Genomic DNA, 21,379 nt, shown 5'->3' with positions numbered 1-21,379 from the left:
ACTTCTTCACTTCCCCCCCCCCCCCCCCCAGATTTGGGTAAAACATGTAATAGATGTTTGGGATTCAGGCTCTTCTCTACCTTTAGGGACCACCAGCTCTGAACTGCAAAAAGGGAAACATTTCATCGTGTTAATAGTTGGAAAAATCAATTTTTACACTATTCCAAAACTCAGATAAACTCAACTATCTTAATTAATTAAGGCCTTGAAAACCAATATAAATGAATTAGATATTATTTTTTTATTACCTATAACCTTCTTAAGGTTTAAAATTTACAAACACAAAAACATGCAGTGAAGCCGAATTAAATGTCCAGATATTGATAGCATACAAGGAAATTAAGTTACAGTGCCATCTGCTGAAATAAAAGAAGGAACTGTGAGCAAGTTTATACAAGACAAAGAGAAAATAAGTTGGATGCTTGAAGAATAATGTATCAGTTCAGTACCAACCAGCACCTGGACAATGCAGAGGCTGGCTCATCTTTTGTCAGGACTTTTATGCGAAGTGTTTAGCACTTGGCACTGCACAGGTTAGTAAGGTAATACTCTTCTCAGGTTCCTAGGGGCAAAGACATGTGAGCTTCCCAGCTACCTGAAGTCTCACACTGTGTAGGTTAAATGCCTTCAGTGAAGTTCTGCTGAAAAACCTGAGGAAATGAGAGGGACCTGTTAGCATGTAAGTTATTACTATTAGTGTTTTTGGCAAACCCTGAAGATCTCAAACCTGACCGTCGTATTGTGCCCATGTGCATGAATTTACTCCCTTAGAAGCCTGAGGGACATATATAAAAGAAAGGTGATACAGTGAAACAAAGAATGGAACGTCAAATTTAAATTTGGAAGGTCCATTCCTAGTCCTACTACAGTCTTTCTCTAGAAATTTTACTCTTGAATTAAAATAAAAAAATAAAGGAATTGGATTATAAATCTATTGTTGTCTCTTTTATAAAATGAGAACAGTACTTTTTAGTGTGTTTCCTCTCAGAACACAGTATTGTCGATCTAAAAATGACACAGAAAACGTAAACCATAAGTATTAAGAGAAGCATACTGAGAAGTAAACTGTAAGATGTAACCTGTTATGTTGAAATAAAATAAAGCAGTCTTGAAACATTTTTGCCGCACAGCAAATAAGATTTTGGTGAGTTTCCCTTCACAAGAAAACCCAAACCAAACCCAGTAATGCTTTTTGAAAGTATGAGAATTTTAAATTAAATTCGCAGCTTAAAGGGTACATACTAGTAATTTGTTCCTAGAAGCACATCTCAGTCAGGAACAACTGGACATTCAATATATTAGAATTCTTAAAACTGGGTTCTAAACCATGGTCCTTGTTTCTGGAGAGCAGATCAAAATACACAATAATGCAAGCCATCACAGCCTTACCACAAATTCTACAAATTAAGCTATACCTTTACACATTGAAGCAGTCTAGCTGACTGCTTTGCCAACCTGTCTTCCTGAGTGAAGTCTGCTCTCTTTAAAATGGTACAGTCTTTTGCTTGGGCAATGTAATTTATATGTGTACATGATCACTTGGTAATTTGCTAGAAGCATGTTATATTGACTATTTTTCGCAGTCCCTGAAATTACCTCTTTTGTCGAAAGGCTGAAGGTCCATCACCTGTAATTTGTATCAGTGGCATGAATGGAGGATTCCTGAATTTCCTTAAGATATGTTGTTAACTCTTTAATTCAACTTTGGCTGAACAGCTTCTAAACAACTACAGTTATGTAGTAGAAGGAAAAAGTAATGACTGAGGGTGGAATTTAACTCTTGTCACCCTTTTAGCTATCTAAAGAATGATGCACCTGTACAGACTGATTCATTTCAGTTAGAAGCCCAAATTGGGGAAATGGGATGAATCACTCTCTGGAAACTCTTCTTTTTCTCCATTATGTTTAAAAGGAGCCTAAGTTCAGTTTGGCTTAGCTATCTGTATTTTACATTAGCTTAAGGAAGTCTCACTCCTTTCTAATTTTAAGCTTCAGGTATACAGAGATGGGGTTATAAAGAACCCATCTCTAGAACAGCCCTCACAAAACACGAACTGTGCTAATCTGGACACACCGTGTATAAAGTGTTGGTTTTTTTTTTTTTTTTGAAGTGTACTTTTTGTCACCTGTCAGTAAAAAGGCAAACAGCAAAGCCTTAACAGTACTTTACATTTCTAATTTTTAAATAAAACTAAGACTAAACATCAGATGGAGGAAACAACTTCAGAAATTGAAATATATTAGGAAAAATGATCAATCTATGCAAAAGAGTTTAAAATCTGTTTGGAGAAATATGACAAATGGGGGAAACTCCACGAAATCAATAACTGATGGACCACTGTATCTACGCAATGCAACTACTACCTCTTCCAATCACAACTCTAAGAGATTTTTGATCTATGAAGAACAGGTTTCCAAATGTTTTTGCCTATAATTGCAATAAAATTCCCATAGAATATTATTTCCTCACAACTAGACTTTATTCAATAGTCTGATTTTACTATTAACATTAGAAGATCATAGAATCACAGAATAGTTTGGGTTGGAAGGGACCTTTAAAGGTCATCTAGTCCAACCCTTCTGCACTGAGCAGGGACAAGTTGCATAGCATTTTTTTGTTTAATGCTACCTATTTTCATGTAATCAACTTCCCTGTCAACACAAGGGTCGCAAAAAACTCAATTTTACTTTTTCCTAAATGCTTGCATGATCTAATATAAACAAGAAAAAAAGCTTTTAGGGAGAAGTTGCATTTTAATCTCCCTCATATATATTAATGGTCCTGTAATGACAGGTGAAAGATCAGAAGCGGGTAAGCAGATCATGGCACAATGCAGTCCAAGTTAGCTTTTGCATATCTAAACTGTACAGTGAATGGCTATAATGCTATACTGTCCTTGGAGAAAGCATACCCCTGTCTGTGTGACACTGAATTCAGGCTAGTTAGGTGTGGTTAAGCAGCAAAGGCAGCGCTTGTATGCATGTACTGTAGCTAGAGGAAGCTGTTACTGATACTAGCTAGAGGAATAGATCATCAACCTTCATATGGACAAGCCCTGTGATTCCTTAGATGTATGAAAGTACCACAGACTTGCTGTCTGCAAGTTCTGATGATAAAAGAAAAGCTTCCTACTGATGTCTTTATAGTCAGCTGCTAAAAGTTCATTCTGGTTTAAATATGACACTGTAATACACTTAACACTTGATTTCAAAATTCATCTTTGTGTATCTTATACTACAATCTATCACTTTACGTGAAACCTACAGAAAGGAGGACAAAGACAATTTCACAGATAATCCTGGGTACAAGAGATTCCTTGTGAGAGTCAGCACTTGGAAAGTTACTTGAAACAGAGAGGAATAGTCCTCTTCTCTCCCCACATCGCCTTGTTTCCAGAGGATTTACCAAATCTTTGTGCTGACTTTTAAGGCTTGCTCCAGCCTCTCAATAGGTCCTGTCCCCACCACACAGCTGTATCACTGAAAGTCCCCTATTTTCACGGTCTCATACCACGTCATACTGTGGCTAACAGTCCATAAAACTTGTGATGGATCTGACCTTGAACAATTGGAGGCATAACAGAGTATGTCAGTCACATCTACTAAACTGATCAAAAGCACCCTGTCTTAAGAATTCTGGCATTTCAGTACTTTCAGCTTTGCTTGTGACCCAAGGAAAGAGTCTAGCAATCCCCATGCTGTCTTTGTAGAACTTCCCTTGATTTCTGTACGATTGCCATCCTGCTCATTTCCATTCCTTCAAAAAAGGTATCATGATACCACTTCTAGTCTACTAAAAAAAAGAGGCTGACCCATTGGCATGCTGCTCTGCTGCTGTCTTACACTAATTGACCCCCTGTCTTGATCAAGTCCCAGACTGGTTGTTATCCACTAACTTTACTCCTCTCATTCCTCCAACAATGCCAGGGAGAACACATGCTGTGGAATCGGTTAAGCACTGCCAATTTTATTCTCTGCCTGGCAACGCGGACTAGAAGTGCCAAGGTTGCAAGACCAAGGTTGCATTATAATGCTGTAGTTTGCCAATTAAATTTCACGATCTGACTTACAATTCCAGAGCCCTGAAACTTTAAAAACATATGGGGCGTTTCCCTCTTTTCTGGAAAGAAAAAAGGAACATCTAAAATTACTTTTATTTAGAAATTTAACAAGAAATCATAAAAAGAACAGATCACGTATGGAAATGCAAAATGAAGATATCGATGCTAAGGCTTTGTGCGACTATATTCATTTAAAAAGAAATCTATTCAGGGTTGTCTTTTCAGATTGTCAGATTAAACAAGCCACATGGCATTTGCTGCTAACCCATAATTACAGATTATTACAGAATACAAAAGATGCCAGGCATAAAAAGCTACTACAATTCACTACGCTGTAATAGAACATGCAGTGGAAGTTAATTCTGGCAAATGCTTTAAATATTAGCTTTACATAATATGTATAGGTGAGACTGTAATTAGGACAGAATGAATCCTTCGAAGCCTCTTTCATTCTGACCCAGCAGATGATTACTTTTTACTAATAAGACCACAGCCATTTGACAAAAAGCCAACTATAGTACCTTGCTTCATTCTTCAGTAAATTTAATAATTACAGCTCCTCCTGCCAATAGTTCTCAAATCAGACTTGTTCAATCCAATACTGAGCTTATTAGGGGACAGCTCTATGTTTAGAATTCTTTGGCCAAAAAAGTACTTGAGGATGATGAAGCATGCCTTAGACAAGGGCACAATGATTAGCCATTTTCTCTACATAAAAAACAGCACGTAGTCACTACAGACCACAAAATCACCTGCTGTTAGCACACAGCTGCTACAAAGAGCGTCTGCATTTATCTGGTTCTTGATACTTTTAAGAAAGCCTAAATGGAACAACTTAATATGGAGGGAGAATAGCAATACACAGAGTTTCTGGTATCAGTATTAATCTCATCTTTTTCTATTTTCTTCCCAGTATAGCCATTTGATATTTACTAGACACACTGCATGATACATGCTACTCCCCTGTAGCTTCATTTCTTGAGTCTTTATTTCTATTTTTGAGTCCTGAAGAAAATGTTAATTCCCAGGTCTCTTAAAGTTCTAAGCAAGTGAGAGAAAATCTCTCTCTTTTTAGGTAACTCTGTGGTTGTAAACAGATTGACAACAAATTACGATAGGTTAAAAAAAAAAATCAGAGAGAGCTTTCAATATTGCAAGCTCAGATAGGAAAAAAAAATCCCAAAATATTTTTAGAAAAAGGAGCAAAATTATGGAAAAAATAAATTAATTTACTGAAAGTAAAATGAAAAGCAATGTTTATCCATGTTGCAGTACTTAATACTTTCTGCTGATACACAGCGCACAGAAGAATCCATATCAAATCGATCTTCATGTTGTTCAGAAGATACTTATTTCAGTTAATCAAACAGTAATTGCTCAAAATTATGTTAGCTCATTCCATGATGATGGTTCTTACCTAGTGGCTAGGTACAATTTAAAACTTATGCTTTAGACAAACACTTCAATAGTAGAAACCAAGACAAAATCTTTTTGAAAGAAAATGTATTTAGGCAATTTGACAAACCTTCAGTGACTGGCTGAAGTTTAGAAGACCTCTCCGAGTCTGGAGAATGCAGTGGTTCTGGTTCCTTCAAGCTTTCTAAATGCATAAAAGGATCGTAATCCACACATGCCAAATCAGAAAGGCTTAGAGGAAAATATTTAGGGTTGCTAAAACACTGAGATCCATAGACACATCCATGCAGAACCTAGAACAGAAACAGTTCATGACATTAAGTACTAAAATTTCTACTTGATAGTTCTATAAGAAATTAAGTTTATTTTTATTTAAAATTTTTAATTGATTTGTTAGAACCAGGGAGGCAGAACAAAATGTTGGAAAATTTTAGATGCTTAATATTTACAAAAACAAACTCTGGTCTGCAAAGAAAATTGTTAAAACAGTGTCTACACTGAAGTGGAATTTAACAATAAAGAAACAAGAAACAAAACTTAAAACAAATCACTAAGCTACCTTTATTTTTAGATCTCCTATCTTCTTTAATTACATATACTAGGTCTAAGCTGCTGGAGGTTTTAATCCCCTTCCCTTGCGAAAAAAAAAACCCTAACTTTGTTCTGTGGTCCCTACAGACAGCAATTACAACTTAGTGCTTTTGACTTTGCTTATTGCTAAAAAAAATTGCTTGGTATAAAAATGCTACTTCCTCGTCTTAAATGTATAGCTGCCCTCTTACAACACAAATGTTTGCTATCGGTATGATACAAAAAGTAACTTGGTTAAACATAAGACAAAATTAACAGTTCCAAATATACCAAAGATCAAGCAGTTAGAGTAAAACATACAAGAACTAAGACAGCACTCCACATTTCAGCAACAGAACAGAGGTCAGCTTACAGAAAAGTTCTGTCTTCATTTCCATGAAAACTGACAGTACCTCCATACATAGAAATTCTCATTTATCAAGTAAAGAAACATGTACCTTATATATACAATTAAGAACGGATCTTTCAGTCTTATCATTTTCTGCTCCTGTAGTGTGAAGGGGCTGCAGCAAGGTCTTTAACGGCAAGGCCATTATCCAATCCAATAAGCACAGAAGTAAAGAAACCACCAACTGGAACAAACACTTTCAATTACAAATCAATTAAACCAGCACTTGCTACTTCATATTTATCACTGTATTTTACTTCTCTGTTTTACTTTCTTTTCTCAATTCAGTAGAGTCAGCCTTCTGCAGTTATGGCAGGTCACACTTGTTTAAAAGCCACTGTATCTTCAAAACCTACGGCAGCCGTAAAAACTTTGGCTACTGAGATATTTAACAAAGACGATCCATACAGCAGCTTCTCATCATGGTCAGTCCGCAAGCAGATACTGTGTGTAAGAGGATACCCATGATTTTTCAAAATTGATTTGTAGGGTGCTGTTTTTAAAATGACAGATTAGACAGGTACAAATTAAGGCTGATGCACCATTCTGCATATAAACTTCACTGTAAAGTGAATCAAGGATTACACAAAACTGAACTATTTCAGCTCCATTTAGTGCTTTATAAACAACACAGAATTTCTTTCACAACATGTCAATAACGCAACACAGCACCAGGTATCATCTGAAAGAAATCCAACTGCCTTCTGTGTTGTAGGCTACTCAGCAAAAGAACCAACTCCCTCTAGGGGATGTTTTTAAAGACTGTAGAACAGAATTAGATTAAGACACATGTGCACACCAAATTATTAATAACTTACTGGCTTCAAATAATTATTTTTAATATTTAAAAGCTGAAGAGGAAACAATTCAGACAAATAGCTGCAAGATTCTCTAAAATATGTCCCAAGTTAAATAGAAGTCTTTCAAACAAAATCCATTTAACTAATACTAATATGTGACCTATAAACATCATAACTCATTTCACATAATACATTACAACTTTTATCTCTCAGAGGCACCATATAATAAACCTAATGATGAAGGCCTCTGAGTATTTTTATGTTAAACCTTTTTTTAAGAAACCCATTAGGACCAAGTTTGCCAAACTAGGTAGGACAATTTTTGATAACGATATTTGACGTACAATGATCTCCATTAGTTCATGGGGAAACTTACTGACTTATGGGAAGCATCTCAAGTGGAAAGGTGGCTAGCTTGGCATACTGCTGTAGTCTACAACAGCCACTGCCTCCTCGCAAGCAAAAAGGAGAGTCAAAACAGAGCTCTGGAAGCCGTGAATGCCACCTCCCGCAGGAATGGGTGGCCCAGAACAACAGAGTTGCCAGCGACAAACTGCACCAAAGTGCCCAAGTTTAAATGACCACTGTGTCCCACAGTCCTAGAGCAAAGCCAAATAATTCAGAAGAGATACAGCTTTCAGGAGGCAGAAAATACTACTGTTATCAGGTGAAGAAGGAGCCTGTCTTAGCTAGGGGACTCAGGCCCACTGAAAATACAAAAATTCGTCTGAAGATTACAGGCTATCTTGCTCAAGAATGTACTTACAATAGAAAGTGCAAAAAAATCATAACCTTATAAATATTTTCAAAGGTATTTTCTACAAGTTGAGAACATATTTTCACTATAAGACAAGTTTGAAAAGTCTACATTACTTACTTTGATTGTAAGTTCACTGACAATAAGGAAAAACATTACTTATTGAAAACCATCAATCTCAATAACTTTTAAATGCCTATTTTCCTACAAAAACATCAGAAATTTACTTGCATAAAGAAAATTTCTGGAATTCTGAGAAGACTATGCTATATTATACTTAAACAGCTGAATCCCTACTTTAAGGTACAGCTTAAATTTTGTAACAATGCTAAGTCACACACCTTTGCGATTAAATTGACACATTAAAAAGAAATGAAAAATGTTTACCCTCTTGTCCTGTTCATAAGAGGAAGCTTCTGTACTGGGTAACAGATGGGTAATAGTTGCTATCAGAATCTGGGGAAAATACAGCATAGTTTCTTTAAAAATACAATTCTAATTTTTAAATTTAAAATAATTTTTTAAGCAGGTAAATGTGACACATGGGTAACTTCTAGACTCATTTAACCATCAACTCATGGTTAAATTCTATCAAAGTTATTTTGAGACGAATTACAATATTCTTTGCCACTTAAAAAAAAAAAATCCTTTTCACTGAGTTTCACAGAAGACATTGAAGGAATATGATCTGTTTGACTGACACAGATGCACTATGGACAATGAAATTACACAGCTATTCCAAATATTCAGGCAGGAAGAAAACTTGATTCAACATACTTGTAGGGTGCAGGAAGGAATGTGATGTGGGTTTGTGTATGGGGCTATTTGCTCTCCATGATTTCTTAGAACTCCTAGAATTTCTCTACTGCCTCTACTTAATCAACCATATGACTGCAGAGGAGCAGAGAAATGCTTGCTATACCTCTTAAGGAGCTTCCACACAATTCTCTTTCTAGTTACCTGGGAGAGCTCTATCTTTTCTCTGTGGTTCAGAGTCACGGAGGCCATCATCTACTTCCTTGTTATTTAAAGTGTATTCAAAATAATGATTTTTGCTTCATAGTGAAACACTTTAATGCAAAGTGTTTTGCATATGGATATGCAAAATACAATTGCAGACCCATCTTTAAGGAATCACTTTCTCACTAAAGTTAAATAAACATATTTGAAGATATTTAATATCTTTAAGAATTGCGCTTTATTGACAATATTCTCAGGTAAACAATATCGTTATATTGGAGAAAAAATAAGCACCATAAAACCACTTTATATCTTAATATTGGAGTCAGCAAGTCAGCGCAACGTGAACTCACACAATATGCAATAAAATTATGTTTCTATTAACTTAACATTTTGTGAAACATGCTTGTCAATATTCTCGTATTTTAATTTCAGTGAAACACATTTTACTGTTATATTTAAAATAATTTAAAATTTCAAATTTTAAAAAATTACTTACCTGAATAATTCTTAAAGGTGAATCAGCTTGATACACTTGAAGTCTATGTACATAATGTATCAGCATGTTCAGCATACTGCAGGCAACTTGGGCTACTGTTTTATTTGGAAACTAGAAAAGAGAACACAACCCAGTAACAATGACTACGTTTCACATAACGTAGGTGATAAGGTGGCCAGGAGTTCTGGTGATGGTTTTATACATATAGTTCCTTATGTACCTATTTATTGGAGGAACAGAATTAAATTTTGCAAAATTTAAAAGGAATTATTTTATAGTCATAACCAAATGTTAGCAGCTAACATTTGGTTATGGGACAGACAATCATGGAGTTGCACACAATGAGGGAACGAGGAGGGGAGACTCCTAGCTAACTTCAGACTGGTTATAGTACAGTACCATGAAGCCAGGAAGAACAAATTTTTAATTTCTTATTACCTTAATGATTATTAATATTAACACATCACTGCAAAAAAACAAGGATCCAATTCTGAAATCAGAGGTCTTTGTTGAGAACCAAGGTAGGTGAACAGACGAATATCCAAAATGCAGGGCATAGTACTGAGACTAAGTGTTCTGTTATTTGTTAGTGCCTGCTGTGTACAGCGCATGTCTGAATGGAAGTGAACGCACCTCAGCTTCTGTGCTTAACTCCTCTTTCCTCTCTTACCTTTCAAAGGCAGGAAAACGTTGCTGCACTGAGGCCTGCCTTCAACAGTTACTAAAATGTTTAAGTTACTGTGTTCGTCAAGGCAAAAGTGGATGCGTTTGTACAGTTACTCCCAGCTTTGGGAGTGGATGCACGTGCTGATCTACACTCCTAAGTGGGAAAACAAAGAAATGAAGAGACAGGGAGATGTTTCCCTAAATTGTTAATGCACATGACATGTAATTGAGGCTTCTTCCGTCACTGCACTTGCCTTAAAACATTAAACTGTCCACCAAACAAGCACGAAGTGAATTTTACAATCCTACAAATCTGAGCTAAAGACAAATCTGAGAAAAATGGTGATCAGCACAACAAAACTACAGACTTCAAAAGACAGCAGAAACTACACACAAGAAAAAATAATATGCAACAGCCCCAAGAAAAAGATTTCAGATACATTGTTATTCGAGAAAATACTTTGTCTTTACTGAAAACAAGTATTCCAAACCATAATACTGATGAATCTCAAATCACTCAGAAAACAATTAGGTAATTCATGCTTTAATCATGACAAATCCTGTTTTATTTCTCCAATGAAGATGCGTGACATTGGAATTCCTGCATTAGTAACAGAATTAAAAAGTAGTTTATATGTTTTGATCTCCCTTTACTTAGCAGTGAAGCTGTCATAGGTATGTGCTGCAAGTTGGCCAAGTGTCTACCTCTGAACCCAGAAAAGGGTAATTATGTTGCAAAAATACTTAAGATTTAATTTTTCTGCTTCCTAGATTGTTTTCTTAATCAGTCCAGTTCTATTAACCTTTCAGGGAAGGGTATATCTCACAAACCTTAAAAAAAAAAAAAAAGCATTAAGAAACCTGCAATGCCTGGGCAATGAAGCTTGAACAGAAAACTAAGGATTTCAGAATAAATTTTTTGAATAGCAGAAATTTTAAAGGTGGAAAATACACTGGAAGAAAACTCTGCCTTAGGCCAGCTTCATATCAAAGCAGAGCTATCATTTTTAATATTTAAGGTCTTGAAAAAAACATTAAAGTACAAGCATAAGCAAAAGTATGCAGTATGAAGCTTTAGTTAACATTTTTTATTTGTGGTAGCTATGTAAGCATAAAGAAAGACTATGAATGGCTCTGACAACTCAGCCAGAGACACAGAAACCAGCGTACACAGAGGAGTTAATTCTTGTTGTGACTTTCAATGAATGCCGTTTCACACTACTGTTGGCTTTTAACTAAAACATGGTGGGCATTTTACATCTGCAAATCTTCTGTGAGCTTATGACAGGAACACCATTATATTTTATCACTCATGAGAGAGCCTCTCTCCATGCTGTAAGACACTGTACACTGTAAGAGCACAGTAAGCAGGGTACAGATTCTAATGTTCAAGCTTGAGTAACAACCAAAAAAAAATTAAATAAAATTGAAAGCATAACAATTTGATTACAGAACTTGAGATCAAATCCAGATTGCTGGAAACATCCTTACAAGCTTGCAGGAAAACCCCAAAGTCACTGGAGAGGACAAAAGTGATGGACAATCCAGAGTAGCTTAATTCAGAGTATCCAGATCACTGAATTTAAGAAAAAAATTACCTGTGTAAGAGGCCTGAAGACTTTTCAGAGTCTTTGAGTAATCAGCCATTCGCTACTTAAAAACAGGGAGCATTTTTTCCTTTTTTTATTTTTTATTTTTTTTTTTAAGAGGGTCATCAGGCTCTAAAATGAAGATGAGTGAACAACTTCTAGTGTAGGTTTATGCAAATTAGTTAACACCTTTCTGTTTTCTGGTTGAAGAGACTTTTTCATTTTTTAATTTTTAATTTAAGAAAGGGCACAAAAGGCTGAAGGCTATGAAGTAATGAATATGAATGGAATTCAAATCTTGTGCACTCAAATTTTCTTGTTCATGTGAAGAGCACCAGGTAGGAAGTTTTGATCAAGAATAAGGGGATTGGTCCAAACAGATCAAACCCTTCATCTACTTCAGAAATCTGTCCCAGCATGGTCAATATATGACATTGCAAAAGAATGCACAGCCACTTTAGAACAGACAATTATAGCTGTGTGTCCTGGAAGGACATTTTGCTAAACTCAAGCAGCAACACTGGGCTTATGCTAGACAGCAAAACAATTCACCCCTTTCAAGGCAGCTGCCTTGTTCTGACGTCTCTTCCAAGAGCCTTCAGAGGTGGCACAAAGATGGCTGTGCAATGCTACAAACATTTCACCAGCAGTTCAGTTCTCTACCTCAGGAAAATGCTGTATGTTATAGAGCATAAGAATTCACTACTTGGATATGATTTTATATATTTATATATAGTAGTGTAACGGTGGGCATAATTTTTTAAAAGTTACTTGATGGGAAAAATAAAAAAAAAGCTTTCAGTGAACTGGCACTCTGCCTGGTACCTAACCCTCAGGGTTTTTCTTGGAAGGATATTTCTGACATACTTTTCATTTTTGCGAGGGTCCATTGCTTTCTGGATGTTACATTAGTAGTTTAACCTCGTCCATATTTGCAAATAACCTTTATTCGGCAACTCATTCAACTAAGCCTGTACAACACATCTGCAGCATTTTTGAGAGGAGCACAATATAAAGAGAAGATGCAGGGGTCTGGATGGCTGGTTAAGACCCTTTGGGCTCAGACTTCAGAAGCGGTTAACACAGATACAGCAGTATGGCCACACTGCTGGGAGAAGTGCTAGCTATATTCAGATTGAGCTGCTGGACTGCAGTTCTGAATATGCTTCCGAATTTCAGAAATAGGCATATAACTTTTGCTAACATTTCTATTCAATGTTATTTGGTTGATTGCTCTTATCAGTAAAGTTGGACTAAGACTACAACTCCCTATCCATTCATTTCTCCTGAAAATAAAAAAATAATCCATTCTAGGAGTTCAAATCTCCGACTATTTGAAAGCCAGGAGATTGCTTAGGTAACAAATGGACAGCTAATTTGCTTCTCCCATGATATATTTATGAACTTTTCATTTCATGATTAAACTCTATTGCGAATGTATACCACTGCTCAGAACAGGAGAAAAGCCAACATGCTCTGGATGCTTTTGCCAACACAAAGCAAAGCAAAGTAGAAATACAAAGATCTTTGTCTTTTTATTCAAGAAGTAATTTATGTTTAATATAAATGAGATACAAATAATTGGTTTAATAAATACATCAAAAAAAATGAAGAGAAATCACAGTGAATGTCAGGATTAAAAATAGTTCAAACTTTGATAAATTGCAGAAGCAAGATAAAAACAGCATAATTTGCCTAATACCAAACTTGCACAGGAACTTGATAAAATGTACTAGTTAAGGGATATTAAAAAGGAAGGGAAAAACCCTGGAAGAGAGTATTAGTGAAGCTGCAAAGGATGAATGTGATTTTGCAAAACAGGAAATTGCAATTTAGAGTCTAATACTAAAAGCCCTGCAGCTACTCATTTTAGATGTAGACTCAAATCCTGCTTTGCAGGATGTGATCAGCTGCTTTGCTAAGATACTTCTCAGATTCCCATTGCTGAAAAGAAGAGTTAGTTCACAACATCTGACGCAAGCCATGTAGAACGAGTATACACCCCGATTTTGATCAACGTGTATATACAGAAAGACTAGACTATTCATTGGATTTTGATGTAAACAAAGAGCATGTAGGAATTGGGACATATTTAAGAAGTTGAAGATATTGTTCATGAACATGCAGATTTGCAGAAGGCTAGAAAATAAAAATTTTAATAATATTTAATAATATTATAATTATTCCATAAAATATTAACAATTATGAAAAATTTTTCCAAAAAGTAGGAAAACAAAAACACTCATAAAGGAAAAAAAAAAACCCAAAAAAGTGCAGCTTTTTAACAGACATGATGAAAGGAATATATCTCACGACCAGAGTTGAAACCCGGTAAGACTAGTTTCTGAATAGTGAAAACTGACATTCACAACAGGAAAGACAGACAAATGTCAGAAAAATTTCTTCTATTCAGAGGCATTTTCTAGGGGTTGCTCCACAATGAACTAGCTGTATCTGAGCAAGCTGCATTTCTGAGTGAGAATCACTATGCATACTAGCTATGTTTAATAGATTCAGTCAGAACAGCAAATTCCGGAACAGTAAATCGTCCTGGATTTCAAGAACTTAATGTGAAGGTGTTTATGCAGAACGGTGACTACCAAAGACTGATCGTATTGTTGTAGGGGGGAAGGTTTTGGTAGCAGGGGGCTGCAGGGGTGGCCTCTGTGGAAAGGAGCCAGGGACACCCTGCTGTTCTTCGTCTGTTCTCCCCGCTCCTACCGGAGGTGGGTGAGTGAGTGAGCACCTGGATGAGAGTTTGGCTCCTAGCTGGGGCCAACCCACCACACCTGTTATAAAAAGGACAAGCTAAATCCTTCTGAAAAACTAAAATTACCTGGTGCTGCAGCATGCTTCACAAAAAATGAGAAATAAATCTTAATGATAGCCATAAGAACAGATATTCTTTACTTCTCACCAAAATCAGAGTTCTCATTATTCCCTTTCAACAGGTAGCTTATTCACATAAACTTTGATGCCAACTCTTAACCCATCATTGGATTCAGATTTTTTCTAACAGGTGCTGTCCTGGAATGAGCATAGAAAAGCACTTTGCTACAGGAAATCAAACATCCTCCAGCGCTTCCACACATGTGGCTTAAGTACTCTACATCTCTAAATATCTGGCCCGGGGCTGAGAAGCAATACTGCATAATGCAATGGCTCTCAAACTCAGAAGTGAACAGGCAGAGAAAGTATCACAGAACCACAGAATCATTAAGGTTGGAAAAGACCTCTAAGATCAACAAGTCCAACCATGAGCCCAACACCACCAAGGCCACTAAACCATATCCTGAAATGCGTTTTTTTAACCCCTCCAGTGATGGTGACTCCACCACCTCCCTGGGTAGCCTGTTCCAATGTTTGACCACTCTCTCAGTAAAGAAATTTTTCCTAATACCCAATCTAAACCTCCTCCGGTGCAACTTGAGGCCATTTCCTGTCATCCTACCACTAGTCACTTGGGAGAAGAGACCAACACCCACCTCACCACAACCCCCTTTCAGGTAGTTGTAGAGAGTGATAAGGTCTCCCCTCTGCCTCCCCTTCTCCAGACTGAACAACCCCAGTTCCCTCAGCCGCTCCTCATAAGACTTGTGCTCCAGACCCTTCACCAGTTTTGTTGTCCTTCTCTGGACACGCTCCAGCAACTCAATGTCTTTCTTGTAGTGAGAGGCCCAAAACTGAACACACTACTTGAGGTGCGGGCCTCACCAGTGTTGAGTGCAGGGGCACAATCACTTCCCTACTCCCACTGGCCACACCATTTCTGATACAGGCCAGGATGCTGTTGGCCTTCTTGGCCACCTGGTCACACTGCTGGCTAATGTTCAGCTGGCTGCCAACCAGCACACCATGTAGTGAGGATATGGGGATAATGGGATTTGGCTGGTAGGGGCAAGAAGAGGTCATGTGAGCAGGAAGCATGAGAAACTTTAGCAAAGTTCTTCTTGGCCTTTGCATTTGGCATTTTCCCACTTTCTTCTCTGTCCCGCTCTTACGCTGGATGCTCTGCTCAGTCCTGCAGCCAAAGAGTACAAGGCACAACTTGGCTTGGGACAGGCTTTGTGCATATGATGGCAGATGGCTCCCAAAACTGGGATCCCTTCCATTTTCCTCTCTACTCTGGCCTTTCCCTTTTGCAGTATGTCAGAAGAACGTACCATGGAGGCTTTAAGAGTACTATTAATCAAAGACGGGGAACCAAGGATGCCAACTAGGGAAGAACGTGAGTTCCCTTGGCACCCAGGGCTAGCCTAAACAACAGAACAAATGCTGGAAAGGAAGAAAGATTCCGGCACTTCTGTAGTCCAGAGTCTTCATATGGATCTGTGCTGGGTGTACACGGTAAGGTTTTGGTAATGGAGAGGCTACAGGGGGGTCTCTGTGATAAGACGCTGGGGGCTGCCCTGTGCCAGACACGGGAGGTTCCAGCCAGCCCTGCAATGGACCCACCACAGGACACAGCTGAGCCCATATGCCAAATGCGTGGCGCCTTTGTGAAAACATATTTAAGAAAGAGCAAAAGCACCACACAGGCAGAGAAGGGAAAAAAGAAGGAACGAGAAACAGCAGGAGAACACAAAGGTCAGAGAAGGAGGAGGGGGAGGCAGTACTCCAAATGCTGGAGCAGAGACTCCTCTGCAGCCTATGGAAAAGACCATGCCGGAGGAGATATCCACACTGCAGTTGTGGAGCACCCCACATTGCAGCACTGGGTATTTCCTGAGGGAACGGCAGTCCACAGACAGCCCACACTGGCGCAGGCTTATCTTGAAGGACTGCAGCCAGCGGAAGGACCCCCACTGGAACAGGGAGGAAGGAGTGGCAAAGAGGAACTGTTATGGACTGACTGTAACTCCCCATTCCCCATCCCCTCTGCAATACTTGGGAGGGGGCAGGAAGAAGCAGAAGAGTTGGGAACAAAGGAGTGAAGTTGAGCCTGAGAAAGGCGGAGGGCAGAGGAAGGTGGTGGTTTAGATTTTGTCTTTTGTTTCTCACTGTCCAAATTATTTTAACTGGCAATAAATTAAATTAATTTCCCCAAGTCAAATCTGTTTTGCCCATGATGTTAGCTGGTAAGCAATCTCCCTGTCTTCATCTTGACCCACAAGATTTTTTATCCTGCTTTCTCCCCCTGTCCTGTTGAGAAGGGGGAGTGAGTGAGCGGCTGGGTGGGAATTTGGCCCTTACCCAAGGTTAATGCACAACAGGCTCCTAGATCTAGTTACAAACAGATGCAGAAAACCGTGCTGCAGCTTGGGTCTAGGATGTGGGAAGAGGTTATAGCTGCACAAAGTCAGACAAAGCCAGTAGTGGTTTTGCTGAAACCTGAATTGCAAGGATTATGTATGAAAGCTGGGATGATGGATAAACTACTACGCTCCAAAGGGCAGAGGTTAGCATGAAGTGCTTAATGATATATATTAAGATAGGGGTCCACCATCTTATTTCACAGCACACCATTTCCTCCAAACTTATAGAAGATCTCTTTCGACAGAGTAGAGATTTACCAGTTAAACTGAATTCAGTCTTTTGTAAGGACTGAAAATGAGACTGTGAAGTAAGGATGATAAAATGTGATGATGACTTTGAAAAGGCAAAGCATCTTTACATGTAAAAGGTTAAGGCAATACATATTGTAAAAGTGTTAAGACTCTCACCTTTAAAGAAACACATATCACGTTCAATGCTTCCTTGATCTGAGGATGATGTGATTCATGAACTAGTTCCTCACAGATCCAAATACCAAGGCTGCAAAGAGCAACACATCTGCAAAATAACGTTGGAAGACAAGTTGAGAGACATGCTACAAGAATGTGCAATTTTTGTGATTCATGGTATGTCTTGCTAAAATCTAATATATATGTTCCTGATATTTCAAAAAGAACTACACAATATGTTTATAATGCTTATATAAAACTTATTTTAAAATGAGAAAGAAATCCCAAGTACCCTGGTGAAGGCGCAGGAAAGGACAAAGGAAGCACCCTTCTGAGCAACTGAAAAATCCAAAAGACGTCGACAACTCTTGCATCTCTATGTGCTTTTTGCATTAAAAATACTACTTGAAATCAACCTATGGGAATTTCATATGTACTTTTCTTATGACAAAGTAAAAACTGTGGTGGGAGACTCCTCTTCCCCAACATGAGAGTTTGCTCATATTTGTTTAGAGCTTCTGGGACACAGAGACAAGAGAAAGGAATGTTATTCTTTCATAGATATTTACATTTTTTTAGATTGACAATAAACAAAGATGAATAGAGGATGGGTAAATGTATGCTAGAGACAGTATACATATTGTGATTGAACACTTCAACTTTTGTTGTTGTTTCTTCATTTAAAAATCAGGAAATGGAAAAGAAGCATAAAAGTAAAGAGTATTTAGATAGATGCATTCAAATCAGCAGAGATGGATTAAATTTGTTCAGAAACGTTAAGGAGCTAGCTTAAGCAATCTCTGAATCATTAGTAATTATCTTCAAGAACATAGGCTGCAAATGTTTTGGAAACAACTTCAGAATTCAAAATCCTCTGGATAAAACTGGAGAGCAGTCCAAAATCATCAAGATGAAAGCTGGTCATGGGAACTGCAAAGCCTTACATCTGGGAAGGAAACTCCATATGCTAGAATAGAAACAGAAGTGGCTATGAAGCTTGTGCTGTAGAAAAAGGATTTTAAGGCTATGCAGAATCATGAAACTGCTAATAGGGAGCAAAAACACATCTTGGAATTAATTCTACATGATAGTGAAAATAAGATGTCAAACCATCCTGTTTTGTACACTGTCACTGAAATCTCAATTGCAGACTGCCTCCATTACATTTTGATTAACACAATTTAAGAATAAAGACAAGCTTGAGGGAGTCTAGGAAAAAAGTGAACAAAAATAAACAGCTTTGGGGAATATTGCAAATGGAGGAAAAGTTGAAGGGCATACTGAGTCTAGATCACAATTAAAGAAGGAAATTTTAAGAAATTTTCTGACGTGCAGTAAGTCACTGAAAAGTTTAATTTCCAGTAGAAAAGATTTCACCTATATACTGGTCATAAAAACAACGTGATTGTAAAAATTACATAAGTTGGAACAGTCTATGTAAGATTTTTGAAACTTTCTTCTTCGAGAAAATTTTGAGGACTGTTTAGGCAAGCTACTGCCAGGAACATTTTAAACACACTCCAGCCTCAGAGGAGGGAGAGCTTACAGAAGTACTCCTGGTCCCTTCCCAGTCTACACTTCTGCTATTTCCATAGTATGTGTTTCAAACCCCTTTTGAACAAAAGAAGTAAGAACATAGAATAGATTCAACAATAACTGTAGACAGTTTGTGTAAGTTGACTTAGGAAATAAACCTTTAGTATACAGAGGAGTAGAAAGCTCTAAGTCTGTGTTACTATTTAAGGTTTTCTTCATGGTACTGAGATCCATTCCACATCTGATGACATACTGCTGGGCAAAATATCCAGGAGTCTGTGAGGTTTCTACCAAGAACACCAGTTCTGCTATCATTATTCAGAGTAATCTCTGAAAAGCTGTGTAGTTATGTGGCTACAACGTTGTCATTAAAGAATCGCAGCCTTAACAGCACAAGAGATGAACACTGAGTTCATCAACCTATCACTTCTTTTTTCAGACTGTCAGCAGCAAGAGAGGAATTTGATTAATACAGTTATTAATCTTTATAGATGGAGATCTGTGAGTAGAACATATTTCAGATAACTGACTTCCGTGAAGCTCACTTGGGTCAAGTATGCAATGAAGTGTAAAACATTGACCCTCTGTGGAAGAGATAAGGAATAGAGATTTATAGATTGGGTAACAGTAACAGCACTCAGACTTTGCTAGAGATATACAAAGCTATGTATCTAAGTTCCAAGAAATCTAAGTTCTCTCCTAGGAAACTGCAAAGACAATTAAGCCTCTACCAGCGGCTAGGCTGATATAGCAAAATCATAACGCAGATCCCAAATATGACCTCTGAGAGTAACCCAAGTGAACTCTGTATTGCTGTGAAGCAGATGGTGTCAGAAAGATTATTCCTGAAAGAGACAGTGGATAAACTGCCACTGAGGAGTGAAGCAGTCAAACTTCAGGAGCTGTGGGAACATCATTATCCCCACAACGAAGACATACCCATCTCTCTCCCAGGAGAAGGTCACAGCCAACTCAAAGACACACTGGGAATCTATTCCTTTTTAATCTTCATTTCATGTTATTACATGCAGTGGTCCAACTTTGCATTTTGGGGGTAGCATAACTCAGGTCTCTGAAAGGCTGGGCATGCACATGTGCCTCTGTTCCTACATGCACGCCGTCACAGCCAGACAGGATACGGGGCCATACAGAATGTTCCCTTCCTCTTCCCAGGAATACTGCCAGAACTGAAGACTTTAATGCTGTGTGCTTCAGTGCCACAGGATCAGCAATAATGTTCCGAACCAAATGGATTTAAATCACCTTTTTCAAAAGCAAAGTGGAGAGTGTTATGCTTTTTAGAACTCATTTTTTTAAAAAAACGTGAAAAATGAAATGAAAATTTTGTCAGAACATTCCTTCCTTTCCCTGTGCTGACAGAGATTACCAGCTCAAGCAAAGAACAGGTAAGTGGACTGATTAAAACTGCTCTTTGTTTTCCAGCAAAACATTTTAAGGTTCAATTAATTGATCTTTCCAGTAACATTCTTCAGGCATGTGGTTCTAGTATCTTGCATTTGTTAAGTAACAGGTTATTAGTTGAGCACATATAGAGCCTCCACCCAAGCAGACAAGGCACAGAAGCGTGTTTTTCCTTGGCAGGCATTACAGATTCCTGTTCCAATCCCATACACAGGACGCTATAATGGAGAGCCTCGGGGTATGAGAAAGGAGGAACAAAATCCTAAGCAAATTAAAAAAACAGAAAAGAAAACTGGTAACTCTTCTTCTTTGAAGTTCTCTATTTGATGAAGATGCTTAGGTTTAAGCATCAGAGCAATCATTCCCAGTTTAATGCTTAGCTCAGTATCTTCTGCTTCTTTTCCATACTGTAAAGAAAGGTTCATGCACCGTGGATTATTTCCGTTTTTCAATTAAATTGTGTGATCTGATTAAAAAAAAACATACTTCCCTTATAAGTAAACTTGTCCTTAATCAAGCTCAGAAATGCCTTTTTAGTACAGAAAAATCCCTAAGCTATTAGGGTTATATTCTTACCCATATTAACACCCTTTTCTATCAGCCACTATCAGAGAGAGGATACTGGGCTAGATCAGCTTTTGGTCTGACAAAAATTGTCTGCTCTGTTACTATCTCTATTTACAAACAACTTTACATTCACGTGGTAGACCACAGTTTTGATAGTGGTAAAGAAAACCATGAATAAAATACATACAAACTTTTACTTTAAGCTCTTCAATATATCCAACTCAAAACAATATAACAAAGAAAAGAATCTATGCATTTGGAAGCTCTTTTTTATGACATACCGTGCAGGACCGGATGGCTCCTCTCTCGCTGAACTTAACACAGTTTTTATTATGAGTTCCTAAAACAAAGAGGAAAATATTCACTGATTTACCAATAACTCCATGACATGAAGTGTCAGAAAATTAGAATTTTATTATAGCACACACAGGCATGTTGCTTAGCTGAGTCTCTAGGTTTGTGGT

General features: G+C 37.7%; 1 protein-coding gene across 1 annotated transcript in view; it reads right to left on the bottom strand.

Moving 5' to 3' along the window:
* RALGAPA1 (Ral GTPase activating protein, alpha subunit 1 (catalytic)) overlaps window positions 1-21,379 on the bottom strand; it is a gene marked incomplete at both ends in the record, with an annotated part of 90,439 nt that overhangs the window by 18,335 nt on the left and 50,725 nt on the right. The window contains 6 exons of the mRNA XM_010286787.1: window positions 5,587-5,770; window positions 6,506-6,640; window positions 8,401-8,469; window positions 9,473-9,583; window positions 17,391-17,499; window positions 21,197-21,255. Of these exons, the coding sequence (XP_010285089.1) occupies window positions 5,587-5,770; window positions 6,506-6,640; window positions 8,401-8,469; window positions 9,473-9,583; window positions 17,391-17,499; window positions 21,197-21,255 (667 nt within the window). The remainder of the gene's footprint in view (window positions 1-5,586; window positions 5,771-6,505; window positions 6,641-8,400; window positions 8,470-9,472; window positions 9,584-17,390; window positions 17,500-21,196; window positions 21,256-21,379) is intronic.

The sequence above is a fragment of the Phaethon lepturus genome, unplaced genomic scaffold, assembly GCF_000687285.1.
Source record: "Phaethon lepturus isolate BGI_N335 unplaced genomic scaffold, ASM68728v1 scaffold10885, whole genome shotgun sequence".
Classification (NCBI taxonomy): domain Eukaryota; kingdom Metazoa; phylum Chordata; class Aves; order Phaethontiformes; family Phaethontidae; genus Phaethon; species Phaethon lepturus.
This window is presented reverse-complemented; position numbering and strand designations above follow the sequence as displayed.